At 41.2% G+C, this 27,410-nt stretch overlaps 1 protein-coding gene across 1 annotated transcript in view; it reads right to left on the bottom strand.

Annotated features, from left to right (window-relative positions):
* Positions 1-27,410, bottom strand: part of SEMA5B (semaphorin 5B) — a 275,414-nt gene that overhangs the window by 72,556 nt on the left and 175,448 nt on the right. Inside the window, exons 6-8 of the mRNA XM_005153798.3 lie at positions 11,913-11,975; positions 2,555-2,653; positions 1,531-1,744 (exon numbers count right to left, since the gene is read on the bottom strand). Coding sequence (XP_005153855.2) covers positions 1,531-1,744; positions 2,555-2,653; positions 11,913-11,975 — 376 coding nt within the window. The remainder of the gene's footprint in view (positions 1-1,530; positions 1,745-2,554; positions 2,654-11,912; positions 11,976-27,410) is intronic.

Genomic DNA, 27,410 nt, shown 5'->3' with positions numbered 1-27,410 from the left:
ATCTGACTTTCTAACACACACCAGAGAATTTCACCCTGCAATTCCACCATCAGATCATGTGGCTAACAGGTGAATTGGACCACATCTTTCAAACTAAATACAACTGCACAATGCCACATTCCTTCACATCCATCACTTTCCTCAGTGACTTGTTCAAATGACTAAAGACTGCCCCAGCTGCAACCTGTACTTCTTTTTCCATTTGACATTATCTGGTTTCAGCTTCCAATCACAGGCTCTTGTCATGACTTGTCTGCTAGATTAAAGAACTTTATCCTCCCAGAAATCTTCTCTTTAGGTAAGTACTTCCACATCATGAGCAAAACACCTTTTATCTCCTTTTCAGAAAGATAAATAATTTGAGCTCCTTAAGTTTCTCACTGTGAGGCAGGCTTTGCAAGCTTCAAATCACTGCATGGCTCTTCTCTGAATCATCTTCAAGTTTTCTGTTTCTTTTTGAAAAGTGGCCATAACAGCATGAAATTACTCCAATGTTACCAATGCTGCACAAGGCTGTAAATCCAAGAGTCACGTTAGATTTTCCAGTCACAGACTAGAAACTCAGTTTCTGTTTGTCTTTCCTTTTACTCCCCTGTTCCAATATGGATTCCTTCTGAATTCTTCATTTATGTGCAGACAAGAGGCACAAATTTCTAATGAGTGTATATGGGTTATGCTGCTTCTCGGTCCTGATTTGGAGTCTGACCTGACAACGTCCTTCATCTAAAACTCTGATCTCCATACTGACTTCAGTATGCCTGCAGAAGCCTACTTCAGTCTCATTGAGCTGCAGAGAGTGCACAGTCCCGCTGCTCTTACCTTTGATTGAAAGGTCCTGAAATCCAGTAGACAGATTCTGAATATCCTGTCAACTTACCTGGGTCAAAGGATAGAGAGGAGATATTGGGGTCTCCATCCCTACAGTCTGCTCAGACAAGATGTGCTTTGCCCCAGACAGAAGGTGCAAACTCAGTGCAGACATTGCTGCTTGAAATTCTATAGCTTGCTTGATGCAGGGTATTACACACTGGGGTAACCGCTGATTTTAATAACTATAAACCTACAACAGCATAGGTTCACAGGAAAAACAACGTGCTCTGAAATTTCTCATCTTTGGACTGATCTTGCACTGAAACCAACCATCTTCAGCTGAGGCAGTGGAAGAATACAGGGTGCTTAACACTGTGCAGAACTAGGTCAACAACATGATGTGATGTTTTGAGTTAATTTTGATCTTCAAATCTTTGAGTATTTTTCTTGTTAAAATGATAAATTTGGTCATCTCACAAGACAGAGACCCATGTACATGTTAAGTAGCCTGTAAGACCTACTGTCTATATTCTAAATCAACCTCTCTGAAATACTTCCAGGTTATTTTTAGATGTCTTCTGGGCTGCATTGATTATAGCACCAGAAGCCCTTACCCATTGTAACTCTGAATCTCAATATCAAATCAAAGAAAAAGATTTACAAGCCTGTCAAGCTAACTTTAATACACCTCTTGCTCAGATATGATGCACATGACTTTACCATTAAGCCATTTGGAGTTGTATTGTGCTGTCCTAAGTGGGGGAACATTTCCAAGACTGCGGTAAATAGCAGGATCCCGACCAGAGAAATCAATTACAGTTGCAGCATACAGTTCTCCTCGTGATGTAATCACAGCTGTCGAATTATGCCGAGGGTCATATGGGCACCGAGCCACTCCATTAATTCTGTCAATGATTTTGCTAAGATTTCCTACCTGTATTTAAAAGGAGAGAAGAGAATTTAAAGAGCATCTGGCTTTCTTACTCATGTAGAGAATTCTGTTTATCTGTAAGCACTATGAGCAAAACCCTGATTTTAAAAAAACAGTCAGCTCTGAGAATGTAATGTCAGTGATGACTGTAAATTGATCTTTTACATCTATCGTTTGCCAATGTAATAAGAATGTAATGTCAGCGATGACTGTAAATTGATCTTTACATCCATCGTTTGCCAACGTAAGAAGTTGTGTCTGAGCCTCACTAATCCCCTTGCTTTGTAAGAAGGGTAATTCCATAGCCAATAAAACCTGTAGGCCCCAACCCACTCAGTGTGATCAGGTGCTCCTGCTGCCAGCACAGGCTTCTAATTCTCCACAGACACCACCTGAATGCATACTGGCATTAAAAAACTATAAAAGTAAACAGTGCTCTGGACCTACTCCTGCCTCCTTTGAAGCCAAAGGGAGTTTTGCCATTTATTTTAAGGAAACATTTAAGTTTTCAGCTCAGGAGGTACTCACAGCAAAGCTTGTCTTTATTACCCATTTTCAGCAGCATACCAAGGTTTATATAAGTAGCACCTTGCCCAGATCCAGCTCACCCTTAACACGAGTGTTTTGGTCCCCACCTGCAGATACACCCACTGCCCCAAAGCAGCCCAAAGGGACCCACAGAAGAAAACCAAAATAATTTTAGATCAGCTAAATGTATTGAAACATATTCTCTGCAACCATGGTGCCTTGCCAAATGCTGCTCCGAAGCATGCATCCAGCCCTCTCTATCACTGTGAAAGAGGCAAAACAAACCTGTCGACTGGAACACACTGGTGAAAAGGCATTGGTACCACAGGTAAAAACTTTCTTGCCATAAACAATCAGCACTCGGACATAGTTCTGGCACTCTTCCTATAAGGAAACAAGATAAAGACAAAGAAGTTCTGAAAAGGGGACTGTAGGATTACTACAATAAAAAAAAAGTTACCTGCACTGCAGCAGGAATACACTTTCCTTTGCTCTAACTCAGACCGAGATTTGTTGCATTAAGCAGTGCACAGACATAGGGAGCTGTGGTCTAAGTGAGCAAACCAAATTTGCTGGTTATTTCTACAATCCTAACCCTGCACAGTCCCTGAATAGGATGCTATCCATCAGGTTGACTCTCTATTAGCTACACAAGTGCCTCTTTCTATGCTCTGCTTAGACTGGAGGAGGAATCCTCCCTCTTTTCATGATGGTACTTCTGACCTACTATTCCCAGTAATGCTGCAGCTTTGAAAATGTTGCCCAGACACAAGCTCCAGTGAAGGACAACAGGTCCGTCTGCACTATAATTCACAACAGTGTCAGCAGGAAAACAGCATGAACTTCTCTTTAATAGACCAGGCTGGTCAGGAGAAGCTTGTTGCTTCCTGCCTCCCACAGGGATTGTGTGCTCAGGATTTTCCATAATAGAAGGAGTTTCTTTCAGACCAGGGCAGTGAGAAACAGCAATTCCCCTCTTCTCAGATGCACAACCACTTGTTGGTACAAATAGGAAACTCCCTTCACATACCAGTCCCCAAAGGAGTGAGGCCCCTTTCATCCCACCTGGGGTAGGGGTGGTAGCACAAGGGTGCAGCTGCCTTTTTTCAGAAGGCCTCCTTCATGTTGTTGAAGAGAGCCACAGTCTCACTCTCTCCCCATAGCCTCATATCCAGAGACCTGTGGACTGCAGATCAGGTTGAGTGTCTCAGGGCAGTTAAGCAGTGTGGGAGGAAGGTGCCACATATGGCAGGGGCTTTCTAACAGTACACACTGGTGTAAGTAACAGTACACACTGGTGTAAACAGAGGTGTAAGACTAACGTGTAGCTCCCACAGGTAGTGTAAGTGGCCCAAGAGCCGCCTGTCCCAAGGTTCATCCAAACAGCCCCAAATGAGAGATGTGCAGTGAGGTTGGCACCAGCCTGCCTGCCCTGGGCTCTGAAGCCACCTCAGAGGAAAGGATAGGAGCAACCACTAATGACTGGCACCCACAGGGCTCCAAGTGAAGAAAGTCTATTATATGCTACTGTAAACAAAAAAAGAAACTTGTTAAAAAATAACAACCTCATCTGGGTTATCCTGGCTGCGTTGCTTTTCTCCCCCCAATAGATCATAATTTGCCACTAAGCTGAGCCTACAGCTGCAAACAATGTTTCTCCTTCTGTAAGCAGTCATCACCCTGCAAGCTTCCCTGTCTCATGCTGTTGATCATTTCCCTGAAGACTTCACTTGCAAGATTCAGCAGTGTGAAAAACCTCCCTGTCATCTGGAAAGGAAGAGGCTTGCTCAGCTGGATTATGTGGAATCTTTCATTTGCTGTATGGAAATCAACTCAATGAAGGATGGCATTTAGCAGAAACCCACCAGTGCTAGCCACAGACAAGTGACTGCATAGGCATGACATGTGGGGCTTGCTTTAGGATAGAAGATCACCAGGACTGCACTGCAGAGCCAGCTCAGGAGCACTCACCTAGCCTGGGCACAGGCTACAGAGTGCCACAGATTAGGTGCCGCCAGTCTTGAGTCTCAGCAGGGCATCAGGGATCAGATACATAATGCCTGGCACCTAAAATGGGAGCTTAAATCTGTAGCTAGGTCAGTTCAGCACTTCTTATTTCACAAGCAGATCAGTCATTGTGACTGTGCATCAGTCTATCAAATAAGACCTTGAGAAGCTCTGTCCCACCTGCTGTCTGTTGAGAATAGAGGTCTCACTATTTCCTTTAATAAGATGGACTTGCCAGTCCCTCTGCTCAATCCCGTCATTGTTACGTGGTGCTGCGAGCCCTGTTAGTTATTCCCTGCCCTATAGATGTCTGCATTAATGAGTAGGTTAAGTAATTCCTCTTTCTGTAGAGCACAGTTATCAAATTCCACACAATGTTAGAACCAGTACATATTTGACTGTAAAGTGATAGAAATTCTTGAGGGGATGCTATTAAAAAAAGGTATGGGCTCCTCTCCCATCAGTGTTTTGTTTTCAGAATATGACTGATTTGGCATCTACCCAGAACGCACGTCTCTACTCAAATTTCACTTCCACTTTTTCCTGCTTTGTGGAGAGTCTGAACATGGCTTCTGACCTAAACCAGATAATACCTTTAATACTGCTGGACCCTTTCCTGTCCAGTCACTTCAAAATATTCCTAACTAAAACCCTGTCCTGCAGAAATTCAAAATCCTGATTTGCAGAATTCTCATCTTCGCACATAGCTATAATAAAGATTAACAAGCTTCTATTTCTATAAAAGTTTCCCAGCTGAGAATATAGCACACAAAAGAAAAATTTTTTGCTAAGTCATGTGCTGGATGCTCTTCTGGAGTCTACTGGCAGTGATGCATCTGTTGTACACTTTACTCCAAGGCATAGTAGCCTGGCTTAGTAGGGATGCTGGAAGCTGGTAAAATATGGTGTCCTTTAGCCTAATTAAGCACAGTTTTATTTGTACCCACTCAGTCTAAGGCAGAAGTTATTTACTGAAACAGAGGAGAAACCACACTGAGCAAATATATCTGCTGCTGTTTGAACCTTCACCTGAATATTTAACCTGCAACTTCAATCCCCCTCCCAAAGATGATAGCAAAGAGCAGAAGCACAGTGGGTATGGATGTGGTGTTAGACTGGAAACATGTGACAACTGAGACTTTAAAGAGAACTAGATGCACCAAACTCGCTAACTATTTCATTAGCTGTAGAAGGCAGAAATTCAGGTGACTAGTGGATGTTTTCTGCTCTGTTTGAAAAATGATGCTACTATGTGTGAGCCATATCCTATGCTCCTACGAATGAACTGAGTAGGTGTTTTCCCTGGATCTGCCTCACTGATGACGGTAACTGCACTCCACACTCCCGAAGGAAGAGCAGCGATAATATGTACATTTTATACATTGGTTTCAAGACAATCATTCAACTTAATGTTCTGAAACAGATGTACATCATCTGCCCTGTTCTCTCAGCTGGGTGAACCAAACATGCAGGTGCTAAAGGACTTGCCACGGTGACATGCTGAGTCAGAGTTGATCCTGAAGGACAGCAGTGGGAGACCACACCCCTCTAACGTGCCTGGCCTGAAGAGGAATACTGTGCTCATCTTGTATTTCTTATTGCCAGTACCCCTGCCAGTCACATCAGTCTATGGAAACCTTCAACAAAAGCAAAGAAGAATCTTAACCACTTAAATGGTCCAGCTTGCAGGATTTTTCTCAAAACACTGTTGGTGAGATTTACATTAGATCCTCTTTCTACCCTGCTCTCCAAATAACTAGCAAGAAACACCCTCCTCTCTGTGTTCTTTCAACCAGTCTGGATTTGCTCTGAAACATCATTCAACACTCTGCTCTCTGCAACAATTCATAGCCAAGGTAACTGGTTAATAAAATGATCTGAGAAACCCCTACAGAAAATAGGAGCTCTTTAATGCAGTTTCTTCAGTGTGGCTGGAAAACTCTAGGCATACAGGAGGCAAAATTCAGATGGGCTTTAGTATAGCTGGAAAATCTGGCAAGCTTGAATCCAGCTCTGTCCAGACGAGTCAATATTTGGAACCTGCTCTCACATTATGGAGGAGACAGTTAAACCTGTGTATGATCAGTCTGCAAATCTCATCACCAGAAGATAATATCTGGATCAAGAGATTAAGAATTTAAATAAAGGGGGAGGGCTGGGTATTTATATGGTTAATGAGAATAACTTGGTTATATTAGTTGGGATTATTATTAAATATATGGCAGAGCTGCTAAAAACTTGTGGCTTAGCACCAGAGCATGAAGCATATCTCTGATTTTCCTACAAATTGCATATTACCCATCTTGGGGTTCTTGTTCCTTCCTCAAAATTACCTGGTACTGGTCCCCTTTTTTGAGATAAGGGCTTAAATTGAGCAGGTAGCACTTTTCTTCAGCCTAATGACCTTTGTTTTCCCAGAAAGGCAGAGTACATGACTTCTAGTGCTCAACCCTACAGGGCACAAGTCCTCACTGTTACTAAGAGAATAAACTTCACTGGAGCCTGTCCCTCCCACCCCACTCAGTTTAAGCCTATCTTCATTTATTTCATTTTTTGCAACATTTAGATTTAAACGTGTCTGTCTGTGAATGCTGTAATGTCCATGACTGCGGACAGAACCATGCTTCTTTCTAGCCCTGAGAGATGTCAGGCTGTTTTGAAAGCACATTTCAAGCCTGAGAAGCAAAAGTGGTGCCCTGTTACTCCCGTAATTTGTGTGGACAGATAAGCAAATGGAGGGGCAGAACTCCTGTGGCTTTGGTATGAAGTAAAATTCAAACAGATGTTTTCAGGATGCTGTGAATAAGGTGGCTGTAGGTGCTTCTTGAGTCGTTTCTTTTGTCATTTCTGAACACTGGAGTTCTGAAATGTTACAAACCCTTAATCTCATTGTACAGATGTATTTTTCTTTGAAAGCCTATAACCATATATAGGCAGTACTTTAATTGTCCTTTCACTTTAAATAAACCACTGCAGCCCTGTCATCAATGATCTCCTTTTACATTCTTTTTTTTAGGCTAACACTATTTGATCACATACTGATATATTTTAATCACAGATTAAAACCAGTTACATGCTGCATGAGAAAATTAGCTGTTTCAGATAGTCTGCCATCCTCAGTAAATAAACACAGACTCCTGGAGTGCAACCTGGAGTTCAGAGAATCAGCCAGCAGAATGCCATGTTACACCTTCAAGAACATTTTAGTGTGCAGGAAACATTTAATGTATCTGTTGCAGTTCATCACAATTTGTTAGAAAACAATCAAGACCTAACATGTTCTTGAGTGCTGTTATTCATGTGCTTTCAGATACCTGTATTTATTCCTTTGGACAAACAATTCTATTAATCAGTTTAAGCCAACGACCTGACCAAGCTCTTTCTCCTTTGAGTCCAATAGATAGCAAAGAGAACTGCTAATGATTTTTCCAACCAAGTTTTCTTTAATGAATATCAAATCAAATCTGGGGGCTGATTCTGCATTCCTATTTTGGCAGAAGTACTAGGAATGTAGGTTCAGATCTCTAGGAACACTTACAGAAGGGGAAAAATATCTGACCATTTCTCAGTTATTTCTATTTGCTTGGAGATTTATATGTTGCTTGTCCTACCTGGAAGCCACTAATTCACAAGTGGCATGGAGATTTCCAGCTCCACCAGATAACCAGAACTCACATCCTTTAAGACACAGAGCCACTTGAAGGCCTGAAACACTCATTCCTCTATAAGCTCAGCCATGTCTGCACCAAAGCTTTTCAGTTGGGCTGAAGCCTAAGTCTAGGATTTTCCTGTAACCTGATGTGAATCATAAAACATCCCCAGCATCAGAACATCATACAAAACCAGAAAGAAGCTCTACTGGCAATACAGTGGTACCAACCCACAGCAGGATACCTATCAGACATTTCTCTTGATTCTTTCTTGCTCCAGAAGCATTATTACTGTGTCATCTTTCTCCTGGCTACACAAAGCTCTTAGGACAGCACGTGAGAGCTGCCATTTTCACAAATGGTCCCTTTTTATGTTTTGAAATGATAGTGTGCAGCTTTTGGAAAGTTAACAAATAATTCTGTGCTTAGCCAAGAGAAAGACCAAAGTGCTCATGTTTAGAAAGCAACAACTTTTCCATGTCAGGCAAAATTTCTTAGATGTGGTAGATAAACTGGAAGCTGAACAACTTCTAATGAAATTAAATACATCTCTGTGTGATTACTGCTCTATCCATCACTCATTTTAACTACAGACTCTGGGTGATTTCATTTGGAAGACAGAAACAAAGGCAGCATAGCACTGACTTTGTTCTCTGCATTGTCTCTCAGTAATGTGGGTGCTTTCCAGGGGACAATTTTAAGGTGCTGATCATGACACATTTTATAAATGCTGCTCTAATAAGAATCATTACTCATGGAAGCCAGCATTTGTCTCCAGAGACATGGCAAGTAAAGCATGTACAATTCTTTGAGGAAACCACAAGTTTTAGTTGATAAAAATAAGATAAATGAGAGACTATTCTGAGGTGTTTGTTTCAATACCACATGATACATTGCAGAGTTCATTTTAAAATCAGGTTCAAGAACTTATACATTAATGGATTAAAATCTGGTAAATTACTGGGCTGAAAAATGTCCTCAGAGTGAAATCATTCAAAAACTTCCTCTTCTAGCAGGGCCCCAGATGGGGTGGTACTAGCTCAGTACTAACAGTTCTCTTAACGAACATTTGTGGATTGCCCAAAGATTATAAAAATAGTAAGTACCAGCAAGGTCAATGGCTCACTATATATAGTGATACATGCTAGGATGGTCGGTAAACTGGACCCAAAAAGCACAATACTTTTTTGTAAGATTTTGTTAATTTATGCATTAAAAAACAAGGGACAAAAAGGCTCTGCACATAGTCTGGAAGATTACTTCCCAAGACTAGCAACTGTAAAAAGGATTTAGTGGTCACAGTGGCTAGGCAATGCTGCATCATCTCCTGTGGCAGAAGAGCTTATGAAACTGCCACATATATGAACAGAAGAAGGTGAATGAGAAGTGGAAGACTGTTTTAATCACACTCAGGCATTAGAGTGATTGACAACAGAATATAGGTGAAAAATTGGAGTATATAGAAAACAAACAAAAAATATTCAAGGGCTGTAGAAAAATGACTTAGAGAAAGAGGCTTGGAGAACTCAGCTTTTTACGTTATCAAAAAGCCTAAGTACTGAATTGACAAGAGTATGTAAGTGCCTTTGTAAAAAATAAATATTGGTAACTAAAGGGCTCTTTAATCTAGCATGGAAGGGCAAAATGAAACCCAGCCACTCAAAACTAAAGCCAGATCCAAAGGGGAAATAAAGTACAAATTGTTAACAGAGAAGGTGATCTACCATTAGAACAAGCCAGCAAAGCACGTCGTCAGCCCATTTGCTTCAGGCCTTCACTTCAAAATCTTTTGCCTTCCTTAAAAAGGTGCAGCAGACAAACACAGGTTACTGAGTTCAATTTTGGAATAGGCAGGTGAAACTTGTGGTCAGAGCTACACAAGGTGTCAGAAGAAATGGTACCTTCTAACCTTAAATCTGTATTTCTCACCTTCCTCTTCAATAGGTACTCAAACGTGATGTAACCATCGTGCCATAATAATTATACTTCTGTGATATGCATTTTGTGGATTTTATTCTTGCACTTCCTAATTTCCTTATGCAAAAGCTCTAAGAATTTTAGAGTTCTTTCTAAGCAGCACGAAGAATCTGATTTAGAGACTCAAGAGGCAGAGAAAGGGGAAAAAGGCATTTTAATGCACTAGGTGGCTTGAAAAACCTCATCCTAAAATACATATGTTATTAAATGGGCAAGGAAAATGGACCAGTCATACAACTTACACAAACTACATTGTGAATTAATGTTAAGAGACAAAGGTCCTTCTTACTTCTGGCCTCTGCCACCACATATCTAACTGCCATTACATATTTATCATCTAGTCATCCATGCTAGGTAGAAAACTGCTATTAGTCAAGTGTTGACAAAGCAGATGACATGGTTTAGTGTGAGGTGCCTTTTCCCATGGCAGGGGGGTTGGAACTAGATGATCTTAAAGTCCTTTCCAACCCTAACTATTCTAAGAGTCTATGATTCTATCACAATCAACATAAACTCAGCTGATAAAAGCATTATCCCCATGACAGTTTTGGCAAACTCTGGGGTGTGAGGAGGCAGCAGCAGAGATGATATTCAGACCATCGGTTTCTTTTGGCATGACAGTAAAAAAGATAAAATGAAATTATTCAAGAATTTGTTCTGTCTAATGCATGGCTTTATCCAGGGGCTGACAAAATAATTCTGGGTTATAAATTAAAATTCTTCATGAACAATAGGATACAATTTAAGTCTTCCAAACTTTATAATGGAAGAAAAGAGAAAATAATTTCTTTACATATTTTGAAGTACAAAGACTACAAATTCCAAAAATCCTCATGTCTTGCATTTTGGAGTTTTTTAGTACTGTCCAACTTCTATTGGGTTCTTCTTTTCATGGAATGCCCTGTTTGGGGGCCTAACACATTTTGCATCTATGGTGGTGTTTTCCTGCATAATCCTGTAGATCCTACACAAAACTCTTAACAGATGTTCTATACTACTATGCTCTACAGCTACATGAAGCAAGTTGACCCCAAAGTTCAAGATAGCATTTTTATGCATATACCAGTTAATACAGTATCCATGTAAAGGTTATTACATAAAATGAACGTGGTCGATGAAAGATCATATAATCCTGTGTCTGAAGCAGCACTGAACTGGAACTCAGCAGAATTGCAGCATTCTGGGCCAGTCACACAATGACTCTCTGCTTGATTGTCTATGTTTAAGCAAAGATCGTGCTTATCATCCTTTATCCTTTGTCCAGCTCCTTTGGTTTAGGCGGAGAACTGCTTGTGGTGAAGTATTAAAGACAATAGGACACCCTCTCAGTTGAGGCCTGAAGATTTTTTAACAGTACTAACATCACATTTGAAAAATCAAAATAATTCCTGCTTTAGATGTCTTTGCTTTAGCTTCTCAGAAGAGGGGAAGAAAGGACTTCGGATCAGAAATGCCTGCAAACTCTGAACCTCTGGGACGGTATGCATCTATTTAAGTGATTCTTACTTCAATCTGGAGTCTAGAGACTGCACTTGCCTCCAAAGGAGCTCTGATATTGCACTTGACCAGACTGCTGTGCACTAGCAGATTCAATTCTCGTGTTCCAGAGAATTAAACAAAGATGAACTCTAACTGCAAACAATCATTGAAGCCCACATGGCCAAATGCCAGTGGCTCATTGCTGAGTACCTAGACTAAGCCAACCTGCCCCACCTCAGACCCCACTGCAAGATGTTACCCCTGGCTTGCCACCACTTTGCTCCTTGATATATCACAAATTATGTCTTCTCCAGCAATGAAATCACCTTTAAGTTTCATGCAGAGCAAGTCTAATAACTTGGGCAGGGAGCCTTTGAAATGGCTAGCTCAGCAGTGCTTATACGCTTGTATTGGTAGATCTGAACTGCTGAAAATTTACAAGCTCAAGCTGGTGTTAGATGTTCCCTGTGTGGATTTCATATGATGCAAATAGATTTACCATAGCATCACTGTAGCAAAGAAAAACTTACCTCTGTTTTACCTTTACTTTGACAGGACCTCCTGGTGTCTTCATCTGAACCCCATGCTGTTGCCTGAGAAACCAAAATGCACAAGTCACATGATATTGCCATCAACCACCATGTCTGGAGACTCCCAAAACAAGAGCAAGTATCTCCAGCCAATTTATACAGCCCAATTTAAAAGCAGTATTGTGACAGTAAACATGTATCTCGCTCCTACTGTGCTCACAGTGCACACAAATGATAAATAGATGAGAAGTCCAGAGACAGAAGCAACTGGAATATTAACAGAGGACAGACTTTAATTTACATGTAAATGCAACTTCTGATCATTATTCAACTGGAAGGTCCAAGACAAGCCCCACACACTTTCTTTTCGAAGAGAACAGTGCTGCACAAAACCACCAGCTTTCATCACCAAAATTAAAACCTTCCCTAGAGCAAAGCCCAGTAGTTCTGCACAAATCTGCTGGTCTCCTTAAATTTACCCACAAGATTATCACCTTTCAAGTAATCCTGCAGCAAAGTAAGCTGGATAAAACAAATGGGAGCTGACAGTTGAAACTTGGAGAGTCAGGAAGCAGGGAGAAAGGCTGGATGGTGATTTGTGACACCAGACAAGTTGGGTCAGATCCTGAGATGGAGTAAAACGCATTAGGGATGAGGGCACTATTAACTGGGGGCTGAGAGCATGTGGGATCCCTATTGGCTCTGACTGCTTTGGAGCAAAGAGGCCCCTTCCTTCACAAGAAAAGTCAAGACCAGCAAAGCTGCCTTAGATAGAACTTTCAGATTTAAAATATTCAGCAACATACCCAATCATTCAGTGCCCTCTGCAATTTTCCTCCCTTCAGCACCTTTTATAAAATAATCTTAACAGATCCAAGCAGGTATTGTTAGTTGGAGGTGAAAATACACATAAACATCCATACTCTACATACTACATCATTCTGAATAGAAGAAAAAATCGCTGTGTTACACAGGGAAGGGCCAGGATCACAAAGTTCAGATACAAATCCAAGGCTCCCCAAAAAGAGCCAGGATTTCTTTTATTTTTTTCCTTCCCCCCAGTCCATTACCAGCACAGGAAATGGCTTCAAAGTTCAGTCTGGATCTGAACTCTTCTTGAACCTTCTCACTGCAGCCAATATATTTTTTTAAACACTGGGCTTCCATAGAAATTATCCCCTTGACACATGCTAAATCCTGGATTTTGTAAGAGAAAGATTGGAGACCCCTAAGAAGAGGGGGTGAATTTTCCCATACCCTGAGCTCAGGTCCGTGAAGACATCCACTCAGAGCATAAGAAATGCCACTGCCCAGGAAATGCATTTATATACAACGTTTGGAAAGGGATATTCCTACGTCATTTACAAAAGAGTAAAAAAGAAAAAAAAGAAAAAAAAAGGTACATTCTCCATTATCTGAGCATTCAATTCAATTTGGCTTGAAGTAAGAATTTATGAACACAGGCAAAGATCTGGTGGGAGAAGGGAAAAACACAGATCTTTCCCTGGGAGTTGCTTGAGAAATATCTCCCATGTACTGCAGTCCAATTCAGGCTGAAGTCCAAAAGCTTATGCCTCAGAAGTGTTTTTGTGAGAGCTGGGATAAGACCTTGCTAGAAAGGATCATCTAGCCATATCCTGAGAGGGGATATGTCACTGAATGAGAAAGCCATCACAGGAGAGTAAGGAATTTTGACTGGAGACTCCCGGGAACACTTGATATCTGCAAAACTGCGCAGCAGCATTTTGAACCCCAGTCTCAAATCTAGCCAATATTCACCTAACCACAGTGCCCCTGCACTTTGCATCAAGTTTTGACAACCTTAATACAGAAAAAAAAAAAAGGCAGAAAAGAGACATCTTATTAGGTGGCTCCTCTTTCCATTTCAAAACCAGAGACAGAGCACTCCTGTTATACAGCCCAGTTTACCTTAACAGTGTTTGACAGGACAAAATGAAAACAAAAGTTGTTGGTTACTTCCACAATCAATGCTGCTTCTCTGCAAAAACTCTGGGTCTTTTGGGATTGCAGCAACACAACAGAGAAGAATTTATCCTCCTAGGGGGCACCTAGCCTTTCCTGCCAGACATCTGCACTGCAGATCTCTGGGGCATGCTGTAAGCATAGCTCGCATCAGAGCACTGGTCCCCTCCAGCTATGCTCTTGATGACTACGTGGTTGGGTTTTTTATTAGGTAGCAATGCCCTTCAGCTTTCTGAAATGCTACCTTGATGAGTTGAGTGGTAACTGAAGTTCTTGGTGATGACCCAAATTGTAGCAACATGTTGTTTGTGACTGCACCACTAGTCAGGGTGCACTTCATTAGAGCTAAGAGGATAATTAAGCAACATGGCAATCCAGAGCAGGTTTTTACAAGTCCCACACGTCTTTGATAGGACAGGGAAGAGCTACTTTGAGTGCTGCTGAGTAACCCAAATGACCTCTGGGGGCTCAAAGAAAATATTTACAGCCCTGCACAGCAGAACATCTTGTCAATAATAAAAATATAATTGCAAAGCTGAGGAGCTAACGTGTGTTTGAATAATTGTACTGTCTGCAAGGTATGACTATGCACCTGCCATCGAGCTACAGTGTATTCAAGTCCTCCCAGGAGCCCACACACATCTGCGGTCATGGCTTGTGTTTTGAACCTGGTAAGAGGTCCTGGCAGGCTCAGATCTCTGAGCCTGGGGCTTTCAGATGCAATTTCCAGCATAGTTTGGTTTCTTTATGTGACTAATCAGCTGTCTTTTCAGATCAAAATATCCCGCTTTTGTCATCTCTGTTGTCTTGGGCTTCTCTGTGCAAACTCCCTGGTTAATGCTGGTGCTCCACTTACTGGTATGACCAAGCCAAGCCTCTCCTTCCTAGATGAAATCTTCTTACTATGCCTTCGGTTCATTTTTCCACAGTATCAAACTACATTCTGGACATTTGACAGAGAAATCTTCAGAAACATCTCTCTTCTGGAGGAATGGCATGCGTCATAGAAAACAGCCTGGATGAAGATGTGGCAAACCTGGGAGCAAGTCTTCATCCAAACACAGGACAGTATGTACTTTCTCCTAACTGCTTTCCTACTTGCTGTGTGCTTAAGCAACCAAGCAAACACTTCTGTCCAGATATAAGCAATTCCTCCCCTTACATCCTTACCAAGAGCACTCCAGCTAGCTCCTCATGATACCGTCTTACAAGCCCTCCACCATCTCTTCCCTACTGCATTTCCAGAAGAAATGCAGTTTCTAACAGTGTTCCCAGACACTTGAAGACCTCCTCTACAACCACATGGCTTATGTGCAGAATGGGGGAACACCAAATTCATGTGCTATATGAATGAAAAAACCAGCTCAGAGCTGCAGCTGCTTTGTAAGACTAGAGCCATGCAAACCACAAGCAGGACTGCCCAGCCAGCTGTCCAGACAGGCACGAGAGTACTGGCAACTTTGCCCCTGAACTGAAAATGCAATTAAACATGCTTTCCTTCAGCCTATTTTCATGGACAGCTGGTTCTTCCCATCTCTGTTTCTGTTCCTGAGTTCTATGCAGGCAGATTTTCTCAAAGAGTTTGTGTGTTATTTATGCATCTTTAGCCACATGAAGGAGAACCATCACAGGAGTCATGTGCACAGCCACATGCACCTGGTGCCACACCACCCAATAGAAATTAACAGAAATGAGCCACAATGGTTAAGCTCAGTGCATATCTAAATATTCAGATGTCACACTCAGAGAGAGAAAGAGCTGATGTCTCCTCTAACAAATGATGATCGTGGTTTGCTCTCAGTTCAGACTGCAGACCAACATGCTCTAGAAATTCTAGCTCATCATGTGCTGTCAAATCAGTTACACAGCACGCACTGCTGAAAGAAGTTTCCTAGGTACATTTATTTAATCATCTGTACATCCCAATGTTGGCATCCAAAGTACCTGCCTGTGACTAGTAAGTCCCATTATCAATAGGATACAATAGCATTTGTGCATCCTCAAATGCTGATGTGAAAATCTCTTCGACTTCTATGGACCAGCTTTTACATTCAGGACAGCAATTTGTAATTACTTCAAACACCACATATGAATTGATTAAGCATACACTAATCCCTGCACTGTGCTTGCACAACAGAGGTTTGCAGGTTTTTGTGCAAAATGAAAACATTGCTTTAAACTGGAAAGTGAAGCCTGGAAGAGAATAGGTCATATGCATATTTATCAGGTAAATTAAACCCATCTTTAAATGAAATTAAACCCACCTATCCATCTGTTACCAACCTCACTTCCATTAAAAAGTACTTTGTGCAACCTACATACATGCAGGCGGACCTAGAATTATGTTGTTCTCTCCTATTAAGGGGGGAAACAAGTGGAATACCAGAGTGTACATTTTGTATGTTTGGAAGGAGATTAAAACCCCCCAAGTACAGGCTTACTGCAAAAAAAAAACCCAAACCCCCACCAAAATCCCACTAGAGACTGATCCTGTGAGATGCTCTGTATTTTCTAAAAGTACTGAGTTCCTCAGGTTTCTGCTAACGTCAGCAGGAGCAGAAGTAGGACCTTGTGTCCCCGGCTTGGGTCTGCAGGGATTGCTAAAGGCAGTAGCTTCCATTTCCATCAACCTTCCACAGTGCCCACAGGAGACTTCTCAATCTGCCCACGGAGTAAGAGCTGATTTTGGTTTTCTGCTTGTATGGTGCATGACACCCTGAGCAGAGTGTGCCAGTCACATCACCTCTTTGCTGAGTTATGCATGAGGAAGGAGTGCGGGAGGTGTTCTGATATGACAGTGACTGTGCACTAGAGACCTGAGCTGGCAGTGTAATTTCAGTGCCTGTGTATTTATTTACATCATCCTTTCAAGCAACTGTAGCAGGCACTAGTATGTTCAGACAAATGAACCTCTGGAAAAAAAATAAAACAACAACTTGCTTTGAAGGCAGCTTCCTGCATTCTTTATACAGGCCCCAAATCTCTGCATTTCTTGTATGTATTTACAAATACTTTTTAAATCAGCTTATTTCACAGCAAGGTATGGAAACTTTTCTCCAAGTCTAGGGAGAAAGAACCATGGTGCGACCATGTTTCTGCACTGTATTTGATGTCTTCTGTATATTTACATACCCTACCTGTCCAGTTTAGTTTAACCACACACTTAAGGACTTTGCTAAACTGGGGTGTAGATCAAGTCCTTCACGCAGTGGCTGCTCAGAGGCCAGTTCATTCATCTAGAAGATGTCAGACCCATTTTTTCACCAATACTGATGAACAGATTTCAGATCTCTAAAATACCACCCACAGATTCTTGCTGATAATGGAAAATACATTTTATAGGTTTATTTCTATGTTTCTATATACTTTGCAGTCTCTATCCAGTGTAAACCTACTTTTCCCTGAGCAAAATCTATAGCATTTAAAAGAAATTAATATGTGCAGGGTCTTACAGCACTTAGAAGAAAAAAATATTTGGAAGAAGTTCTATAGGCTGGATGTGAAAGCCCATGAAAAGGTTCTTGTTTAACTTCAGCTTCTATGATGTGTACTGTAAAAACATTTCTATAACACTAGCTATTCCTTCCCTATTAAATCCTCTAGGACTTCTCCATAAAGACTTGCTGCCTCAGTCTAAGTGAAAAGTTAAATTCCCTTTTCCAGCATCAGCTTTCTTCTCAAGGACAAGGCACATATATTATAAATAATATCTTATTGAAATCTAACTTCTTAATAATAAAGCACAGTAGCAAATACCCTAGAGGCCATTTCTGAAGTTCCAACACTGGTAATTTATTAAAACTGTGATAAACATGTCTGATAAACAGATAACTAATACTGAAAGAACATAATTCCAAGCTTCAATAAATAATTCTGCTACATACTGCAGTACACAAATTACAGATCACTGCTGTGTGCAGTGACAGGTTTGAGGAATGGTCACAGGATTCAGTCAATTCATTGCGGGGAGAGGAGAGGGGAATTGCATTGTGTGTTATCAAACTATTAATTGATTTCCCTTAAAAGATCCTTTGAGATGTGGTAAAATTCAAGCTGTTTGCTTCATTTAAATGAAGCACTCATAGTGCCTGTCCATAGACTGGCCCAGTTGAATGGCTTTTCTGGAGTTGCTGTACAGTAAGTCTGCTGGAGAAGACCTTGGAATGTCACACTTAGAAGATGGAGGTTGACGAACATTTAAAACAAACCCACCACTGAGTTCCAGTCCCCATAGTCTTAATCTCTGAATCAGACCTTCTCTCCATAAACAAAAATCTTACTATACTGGCACTAATTTTGGCCTGCATTTATCGGCTGCTGAACACAATTGCTCACTCTGTTCATGTCAGAACAGAAGTGGATGCTACATACAGACATAGGAAAGACAGAACTATTGATCAGGAAGAAGGACGTACTCATTTTAAGAACAGATCTTTAACTGGATTCCAAATAGTACTGGTTTTGGATATTCACATTTCTCTGTCTTATCACATCTTTGCAAAAAGAAATTCAATAGTCTGAAGGAAGTTCCTCTGCCCTGGCTCACCTATTGTACAAAAACAGTCACAGAAATAGTGTACATCTGGACTCAGTAGACCGGGAAGAGAGTTTCCAGGAGAAATGAATACATTCTCTTTGTTGGTTTCATTCTAAAGCCTCACTGATTTAGAATCGTTCCTTCCACCTTCTGTTTTCAGACTGTCTGCATGCACACCCAGACGGACCATCACTGCAAATCCCTGCAGAACAGGGCCTTGGCCTGCAGGTATGGGAGCTCTGCTTTCTTTGACCAAGCTATCCCAGCCCAATGAACTACTCTATGTCAGCTGAGTCATGGTGACCCACTATGTTCATGGTCCTCTCTACCTCAGATGCAGTTTTCCTCCTGCACAGAGAGCACATTCATCCCAGTAAGCTCTGCTGCAAGCAGTAAGTGGGTAAACTCCTGTACCTCTGAAGTGTGTCTGTGCCTACAGAGATAACCTGTTTTCAGCTGTGTATGTTAGTTTTTGAGGGAAAGTTTTCAGCTACTTTGAGTTCTTCTTGCATGGTCAATGCTACTGATTTTTTCTCTTTCACAGCTTCAGAATCCCTTGTTATTTACTTGTATTACAGAAGCACGTAGAGACATGAACTGAGATTGTGACCCCATAGCTCTAGGCAATATATAAACATGCTGGGGGAGAGAATTTCTGTCTGAGAGCACTTACAAGTTAAACAGACAACACAGGCACATGGGAGGAAAGGAGAACCAGCAGCATAGGTCAACTGGATAGGAAAAGCCACTGAGCATGTCAGAAGCAGAGATGAGCACTGAACTTTACTCTCTTGAGGACTAAAAACTTTCCTGTCCAGCACAAAATAAGTTCGTAGCATTTCTTTGCTACTATCACAAAATGCATCCACTGAATCAGTGGTGCACAGAGGGAGCAGGTTTAAGGATTAGAACAATGGGCAAGATGCCACACACCCCGTTCGCTTTTTCTGACATTTTGGGGCAAGGCCACAGTCTCATGTACAAGAACAAATCTGAATTTTGGTGCCTCCAACTTCCATTTGCCCTGCAGAAGACTTCATTAAAACAACACAAGGTCTGTAAATCAGACACTCCTCTCTCTCTGCAGTGTCAGGTAGGAATTTACAACTCCAGACCATGCATTTTCTTATCTAAAAGGAGCATTGTATGAGACTTAACAGATCACGCTTTCTACAGTGTACACAAATGGAAAGCAGTGTACAAGGTTTTACTATTAAAGACAATTCTCTAAAGCTTTAGTAAAGAACATTTGATACCAAGTACTGAAACTAGCATGGCGTTTTCTAAGATAAACAATAGTTACATCCAGGTTACAACCTGTACTTTTTTCAGCTCTTTGGGAATTTTAGTGTACAAAGGGCAGCTTACAGTGTTGCAGCCAGCTCAAACTTGAGGAAGGATGTGAAATTAAAATCCATATTTGGAGCAAGCAGATTAACTTGCCAGTTTTTTCAGCAGATTTTTAGTAACCCTTGTGTGAAGTTTTAGTAACTTATGTTGAATTCCACACAAAGGAGAATTTAAGCTTTTTTTTTTTTTTTTTTTTTTTTACAGATTTACAGGCCTGTGCAGGTATAGCTTTGCCAAAATGTATTACAAACGAAGCGTGATAATATCGGAGGCATCAGGTAGCGGGTGGTGGAGCACCAAGGGCAACAGAACATAGCCACAAAACAGGGAAAGGTCGCTGCTTATCAGCTGCACAACTCACTGTGAGGTTTTTACAAACAGAAGAGTTTATCAAGGACAGCATTCTTCTGAGACACAACGGGGACTCGTGAGAAAGCAAGAGAAGAAGGCACATTAACCAAGTGGGAGAGAGACACTGGCTTCATGAGCTGCTTCAAAGTGGGGTGAGCCTCTTACAGGAAGTGATAAGCAAGTCTGTGAAAGACACTTAAAATTAATACAAGCACTAATCATAGAATCATAGAATACCAGGCTGGAAGGGAAAGGATGCTCAAGGATCATCTGGTCCAACCTTTCTTGGCAAAGCATGACCTAGACTAGATAGCTTAACACTGCCCAGTTGAAGCTTACAAGTGTCCATTCCTAATGTATTGCAACAAGAATACACCCAAAGAGAGGGGAATCAAAGGAAAGGTGCTAAGATACTGGTGATCCAGCAACACAAGGAGCTATGGATGTGACACCATACCTGAACAGAAGGGCTTGCAGAAGCCAGGAATGATGTTCAGATTACATATTTTAGCATCAGATTGGGGTGCAGTGCTGTCCATAAGGGTATATGAAATCAGTACATGCTCTTCTGCGGCTATATGCTGAGCTTTCACAGCTACATATTTATACAGCAGTGTTAGACGAACACACCAACAAGACACTTTGGAGGAAAGATACAGCTCTGAAGAGAAGAGATAAAGATGGCATTGGATTTTTCTTTCCACTGTCTAGTGTTTGTATTTTTATCATTCTCTCTGAAGAAAATGTCAGTATGTGACAATGATTTCATTTTGGTGATATTCTACTTCATTTTTTTTGAAAGTGCTTAACACTGCAATGATTTAGTTGCAAGCAACTTAATCCATCAAGTGTGAAAAAGCATGGGCAGGGCCAAATGCAAATTGATAGTCTGAGTTAACTGGATGTTTGGCATGCTAGTAAAAAAAGACCTTAAAGCTCTCACCTCAGGCCAGTTTAGAATGAATGACAACATCCAGAACTAGACAACAGCACAGGGGATGTTAAGGAAGGGTGAGTTACAGTGTTACCTATTACTGAAGAGCAAAAGAACACAGAAACTGAGACAAGACTTCCAGCATAGTGAGAAATTAACAGCCACTGTGGAATTTGGTTTCTTGCCATGTCACATTCAGCTAATAGCTTATGACAACAAATGTTTACTAAATGTACTGGAGATGACAGAGACATAAGATTATATGATAAATCAATAACTAAACCAAGAGGCTAAAATACACTGAGACAAAAAAGAAAAATTCAACTGCTGTCAAGCACACGTTGGAAAAATAAGGACAGCCAATGCACACGCAGGTGCAGTTCACACTGGCCAGGTGGATACCACACAGTACTATTTCTCACACCACCAGCACTGTTTATTCTGTAAAGAACAGGTTTTATTGTGGGGTTTTTGTTTTTTCTTCAGTTCCTACAAACAAGGTTCAACAAGATATTTCTAAGAAGCGAGCCAATGGACAGAGCCACAGCAATGGTTGCCCTTGATAAAGTGAAGGCAATTCTTCTTTTGAGGCCCTTCTACCGCCAAAATATGTCCACTGCCACCCCTTTATGTTCTTAGGCAAAGTCGCCATTCAGAACTAAATCCCTCCTTCCTCTTTGTGGGCTTCACTGATGGATGTGACAAGACTTCTAAGCAGCCTCTTCTTACTGTTTTGCACAATGATTTCTGGAGTAGGAGGTTCAGAAACCCTTCCAATGGACCAGCCCATATTCAGTACAAAATCAATTTACCATGGCTATAGTCTCCTTTGTATTTCTGCATCAAGCAAGGAGATTTTATTCTACTTCATTTTTCTGCTCTGGGTATCCTTAGCATTGTGCCTCTTTGAAGCTCACTGCTATGTAGAGATGTTAAGGGTTTTCCACTATACATTTTTTCTGTGTTCTTTCCCCCCTGCCTCTGACACAGATTGGACAAATTCTGCACAGTCAACAGAGTGCATTTTTGTGCACCCACATTAAGAGTTTAGCTATGAAAAGCAATCTTAGCATATATGCTTCAAACTGAAAATGTAATCACTGAAGTACATGTGAAACCTCTGTGTAATATCAGCTTTCTAAAGCAGGAAGGTCTTGCATTCTTTATTACTCTCCAGGTTCCATCACTGAGTATACTTGTTCAGCATTTATTTGTTTGCTTTGAGAAGAAGCTAAAATAAGTTTGAGGAAATGCCCAATTTGGATCTGATTCTCCCAACAATTAGGCTGAAACTCAGGAATCAAAATCAGCACATCCTGCAGTATTAAAGAGACTAATGAAGAACTCAAGATGACATTTTCACTGTTCTCTGCCTCCTATTTTTCTTTAGGGAAATCACCTCTATTGCTTTAAGGGGGGGCCTAATACTCTTTCAGATGACAAACACTGCAATATATTCTCATTAAAATTGTGTAGAGTTTGAACACGGTTTGAGTTCTGTCTTGGCTTGAAAAATGGTGGCAGTGCACAATTAAACAAATAAATGTGCATGTGATTTAATTTATCCTATCAACATTCTTTTCTGGCTGGGCACTTAAGCTTGGTGTACTACAAATAAAAAGGGGGAAAAAAAGGCACTGGAAATCTTTAATTAAGTGAAAGATGCATTATTGAAGTCTTTGAGATTAATTAGCCAAGTCCAGTTTCATTGAAGCAAGAGAGACTGGGAAAGTTTTGCAAGGCAGGCTGAAAACAGAGATCCTGCCTGAGCCTGCCCGTACCACAGGAACTTAAGTGAAACCAGACCTTCCCTGCTGCTCTTCCTCATTTTAAAGTAATAGTTTTTAAGCTTTAAGAATATGGGCAAAAAATCCTAAACCCTCAGCTGAAAAATAAGCCTCTGTACTTTCCCTATTAAATTCAGCAGTTTTATATCTGGATTTCCATTTGTTTCGCATACCTATAGAAAGGATCCAGACTCCTGTTCCTAGACACCAGGATTTTGACATGTACTGTGCAAGCACACAGAATACTCAGCTGCACTCTGCTAGGCATTTCTGCCCAAAATTAAATGGCAATTTTTGCCCTAGTGAGCCTGAATCCTAGGGTTAAGGTGAAAGACAACATGTGGCTGCAAAAAATATGCAGAAAGAACAAGAGTGGGTGGTGAGATGACTAATGTTTGCAATCAGGGAGTACACATGGTGCACAGGCAAGTGCGCTGCAAGCTTCCGCAGACAGATTTTGGCAACACACCTAGATTTTGACCTTTAGACACTGGCTTCTATGGGGTTTGGTGCTCAGCATTTCTGATAAATCACTAATAACCAAGAATAAGTAGAACCTTTCAGATGTTACCAGGCTGGGCTGGAAAAGGAAATCACGGTGAAAAGTCTCCCATGCTTCATAAAACAGATTTTAGGGTTTTTTTATTGTTCTATAGCTACATTGTGCATTACATATATGCTTTCCTCTGCCAGGCTCTCGATAAGCTAATTACAGCTTTCTGCTTATTTCATGTCAAGCTTAACTCCCCAGTCTGAGCCTAGCCTGCAGTTCTGGCACATTTTTTCCTTAATCTAAGACCATCTGTGCACCATCAGCAAGGAACACTTAAATACAGAGAAACTAAAGAACCAACAGTGTTGAATTCCCCATCTGATGCCCCCAACTCCTCTCCCCAGCATTTCCAATTAAGTGAGAAGCCAACATCCATCCAGTGCCAAATATACTGAAAGGATCTGAGCAGGATACAGTTATCTACAGGTGCAGCAACACTTTACAGTGGTCAGTGGGGAAACGACAACACAAAAGGACCTGAATCTCTCCATCTCTTTACATCTTTAAATCAAAAGCTTCACATCTTAAATACCACCACATCACCAGCAATACATGCAGTCGTTGAGTCAGCACTTGATCAATGTAAATCAACTACTTGCCTCAGAAGCACAAGGAGTCTGGGAAAAAAGCAATGGGGTTGATTTATCAAGGATCCAAAAGATATTTCTCAACTCTTATGTTTATTGCTGCAAAATAGAAATGTGTAACAGTTTAAATCAGAACTGGACTGCAGCGTTAGGGAAGATGGCTCTCTGCCCCTCTCCTGTCCCACCAACAAAACTTCAAGTATTTCTGATCCCCACTGTCCCCTTTCTGCCCAGCCCAGCTGAACACAGCCCCTGCCTGCTGCCGCTGTAAGCCCCCAGAGCCCCACCGCTGTGAACAGCATCAATCCGCCTAGCTTCCTCCTAAGGCTGGGAAACAGATGACTTCAGACTCCCTGCTTGGTCTGTCACAGTTTGCCTTGCTTCTGCCTCCTCTTTTCCAACACCAGACGTCAGCACCTGATGCCATAGTGAGCTCTGCCAAGCTTCATCTCAACAAGGAATTTATTTGCTCCTTCTGCAAAGATGACTCTGATGCGGTGTCTTTTATTCCTCCCTCCCAGCTCCTCTGCTCTGTTCACCAGTCTGCACTTTTCTGCCAACCCAGGATTTATTTTCCAGTTTCCTTCAGTTTGAGTCCCGCCCTTACATTCCCCCTGCCACCTGGCTCTTCCCTCACCTCCCCTCAAGCATGCTTGCATTTGATCTCTACCAAGGTCAAAGATTCCACAAATGGATTTTGAGACTACATCTTATAATTAAGATGAAGGAATACAAAATCATTTTCCAACTGGATTAATACAGCATACTTTATGCTGCTTCTAACTTCTTTTTATTGGCTTTCAAGGCTTTCACATTTATCTTGTATTGGAAAAAAATCCAATCTTTTTCTTTTTTCTGCCTTGCCTTTAAATCCACAGTAACTGATCTCACAGCAAAAGCTACTAAATTTATAACAATTATATTAGCCACATACATTTTTTAATACTGTCACTGTGCTCACCACTATTTATTTATGAACCATTGATCATTTCTTTCTGCCCCATGCAGCAAAATCCTCTCCCTTTAGGCAACTGCAGTTTGTTTTTTAATACTCCCAGGCTAACTTAAGAACTTTTTTGTCATTCTTAATAAAACTTAAATCACTTTGAGCAACCTTGAAGACTATTCAAATGGCTTCAGTCCTGTTACTCCTTTTTCTTTACTTGTAAGGAATTAAACCACTCTATTTCAAAAAAGTCACAACATACTTTGTCTCCTGTCTGAAGGGATTAATTAATAATTAATATATGGAATTTGATCTATATTCCTGACAAAAAAAAAGTTTCAAATGAAAGCATAGTTTTATTAAACACTCCCCCAAGTTCTTTCCAATCTGTTCTCTCTTTTAAGTAAATGTACAGAATTCTTTGTATCTGTATTTTTATCTGAAGAGATACATTTTTATTGCACTTTTCTCCTACTAGAAACCCAACTACTCTTTTTTTTTACATTAAAATTTACATTTAATTTAAGAAGTTTAGAAAAAAAGTAATGAAAAATAAGTCAATTTAAACATGTGGCCATGCTGAATTTGCATAACTGCATACCTAAAAAGTAGAGGTGAAGTTCAAATGTTACATGTACTATGGCTCAGAATATAACTTTGCAGACTCATGATTCAGGCAAATGAACTATGTTTAAAAATCCATATCGCTGTGTATAATACTTAGGTGTTAAACAGAAAGCCATGCATTTCAAGGCAATTCAAAAAGACAAATATCATTGTATCAGCTTCACATGTAAAGAAAGGGAAGCTCAGACTGGGGAAGGCTACAAACCACCTTACCTCCCTGCAGCTGCCTACAAGTGAGGCAGCTAATCTGTCCAAACTCTCCTTATAGAGAATGGGGAAAATTATGCAACTTACAAATACCTCCTTCCACTGATTCTCCACATTTGGTCTCCCCAGTCTCAGAATGGCTTAGTCTTTACTCAGTCATGCTACCAATAAAAATGTATCAGATAGCTATAACCACAGTGGGGTAACTTCCAGATGGAAGGAACATTTCAGAAACACTTCAATACCTGTAAAACCATTGTTCCAATTGACTGTTCAAGCTGTGGCAACACCCAACAACTCATTTGTACACACAGCCACATCCCTCACCCTCCTCCAGTGGTACAACCCAACCTTCCTCTCCCGTTGCCCACCCATTAGCAGGCAACTCACAGCAGCTGTTTGACATTGTTTAGCTGGATGTTTGCTACCCCTTCTGCAGTTCTAAAGAAAGGGCTCTGAGCTTGAAAACTCACCATCTTCCTCCAGTCAAGGTGGCTGGAGATGCTATAGGCATAGCCTAGTTTGTGCCTGTTTATTTGTCTGTCCTCTTCTTTGACCTCAGCCTGGGGAAGGTAGGTGAAACCTTGGAGGCCAAAGCTCAGAGGCTTTCAAAGGATTCAGGGAAGCTGCACCTGCTGTGCTGAGACAGGATCCATGTCCTGTGGGAATGATGAACAAACTGTTCCCATGTCTGCTCTCCAGCTCTAGGTCTCTGACAACAGCTGTGCAGGCCACGTTAGTGACTCTGTAGCCTGAGTAGCTTCAGGCTCCAATAATCCCCTTGTATTAGTCATTCAGAACTGTTGTGTTTAAAAGAAGCTGTAAAACACACATCAGTTAAACTGTTATGAACAGAGAAAAGTCTATCTAGGGAAAAATACATGTACTGACATGATATGTATTTACAATAGAACAATTCCTTTTTCCTAAGAGCTCAATCGTTGGTTTTAAAGGAAACATGAGGTCATTCATGGGCCCTTTTAGAGAGATGCAAATCAATAAAAGGTGATTTTTTAATGCTTTCCTCATAAACGACTGGACGCTACCAAGGTCAAACTTAATCCTGTGCAGAAAGCCAGTGCAAGGGACATGAATCATTTAGATGTCTCTTAAACCCTGCTTTGAAAATAAAATGTAGATATTTCTCTGTATTTTCAGGCTTAAAAAACCAAAAGAAAAAATCCTCAAACCCCAAACTGCTCATTTTTTTTTTGTAATAATTAGCCCAGATAAATAGCCAGTTGTTCATCTTGTAAGATGCAGTCCTTTGTGTTTTCTTCTTCTGCTTCTGACTTCTCAGCACGTGCAGCTCAGCTCCCATGCCAGGGACAGGTCAGGGTGCTGGGTCACAGGTAGGAAGAGCACTTCACTGAGTGCACAGCCCCAAGAGGTGGCAAACTGCAGCACTGGTTGCAGCAGGGTGCCAGGACCTCTCCCCAGGCTCCACTGATTGGCAGCTCACCACCTCCACAAACCTGAGCTGGCTGAACCCAGGACAGACTGTGGAAGGTATCTCTCCAGGAGAGCACGAAGCTGAAGCTGGCTGCACGAACCCTGCTTGGCAAGTGAAATTCAGTAAGTCGCTGTTGCCACATCAACTACTCTTAGCAAAGGTGCTGCATAAAACCCATCCTGT

This window comes from Melopsittacus undulatus, chromosome 4 (assembly GCF_012275295.1).
Source record: "Melopsittacus undulatus isolate bMelUnd1 chromosome 4, bMelUnd1.mat.Z, whole genome shotgun sequence".
Classification (NCBI taxonomy): domain Eukaryota; kingdom Metazoa; phylum Chordata; class Aves; order Psittaciformes; family Psittaculidae; genus Melopsittacus; species Melopsittacus undulatus.
This window is presented reverse-complemented; position numbering and strand designations above follow the sequence as displayed.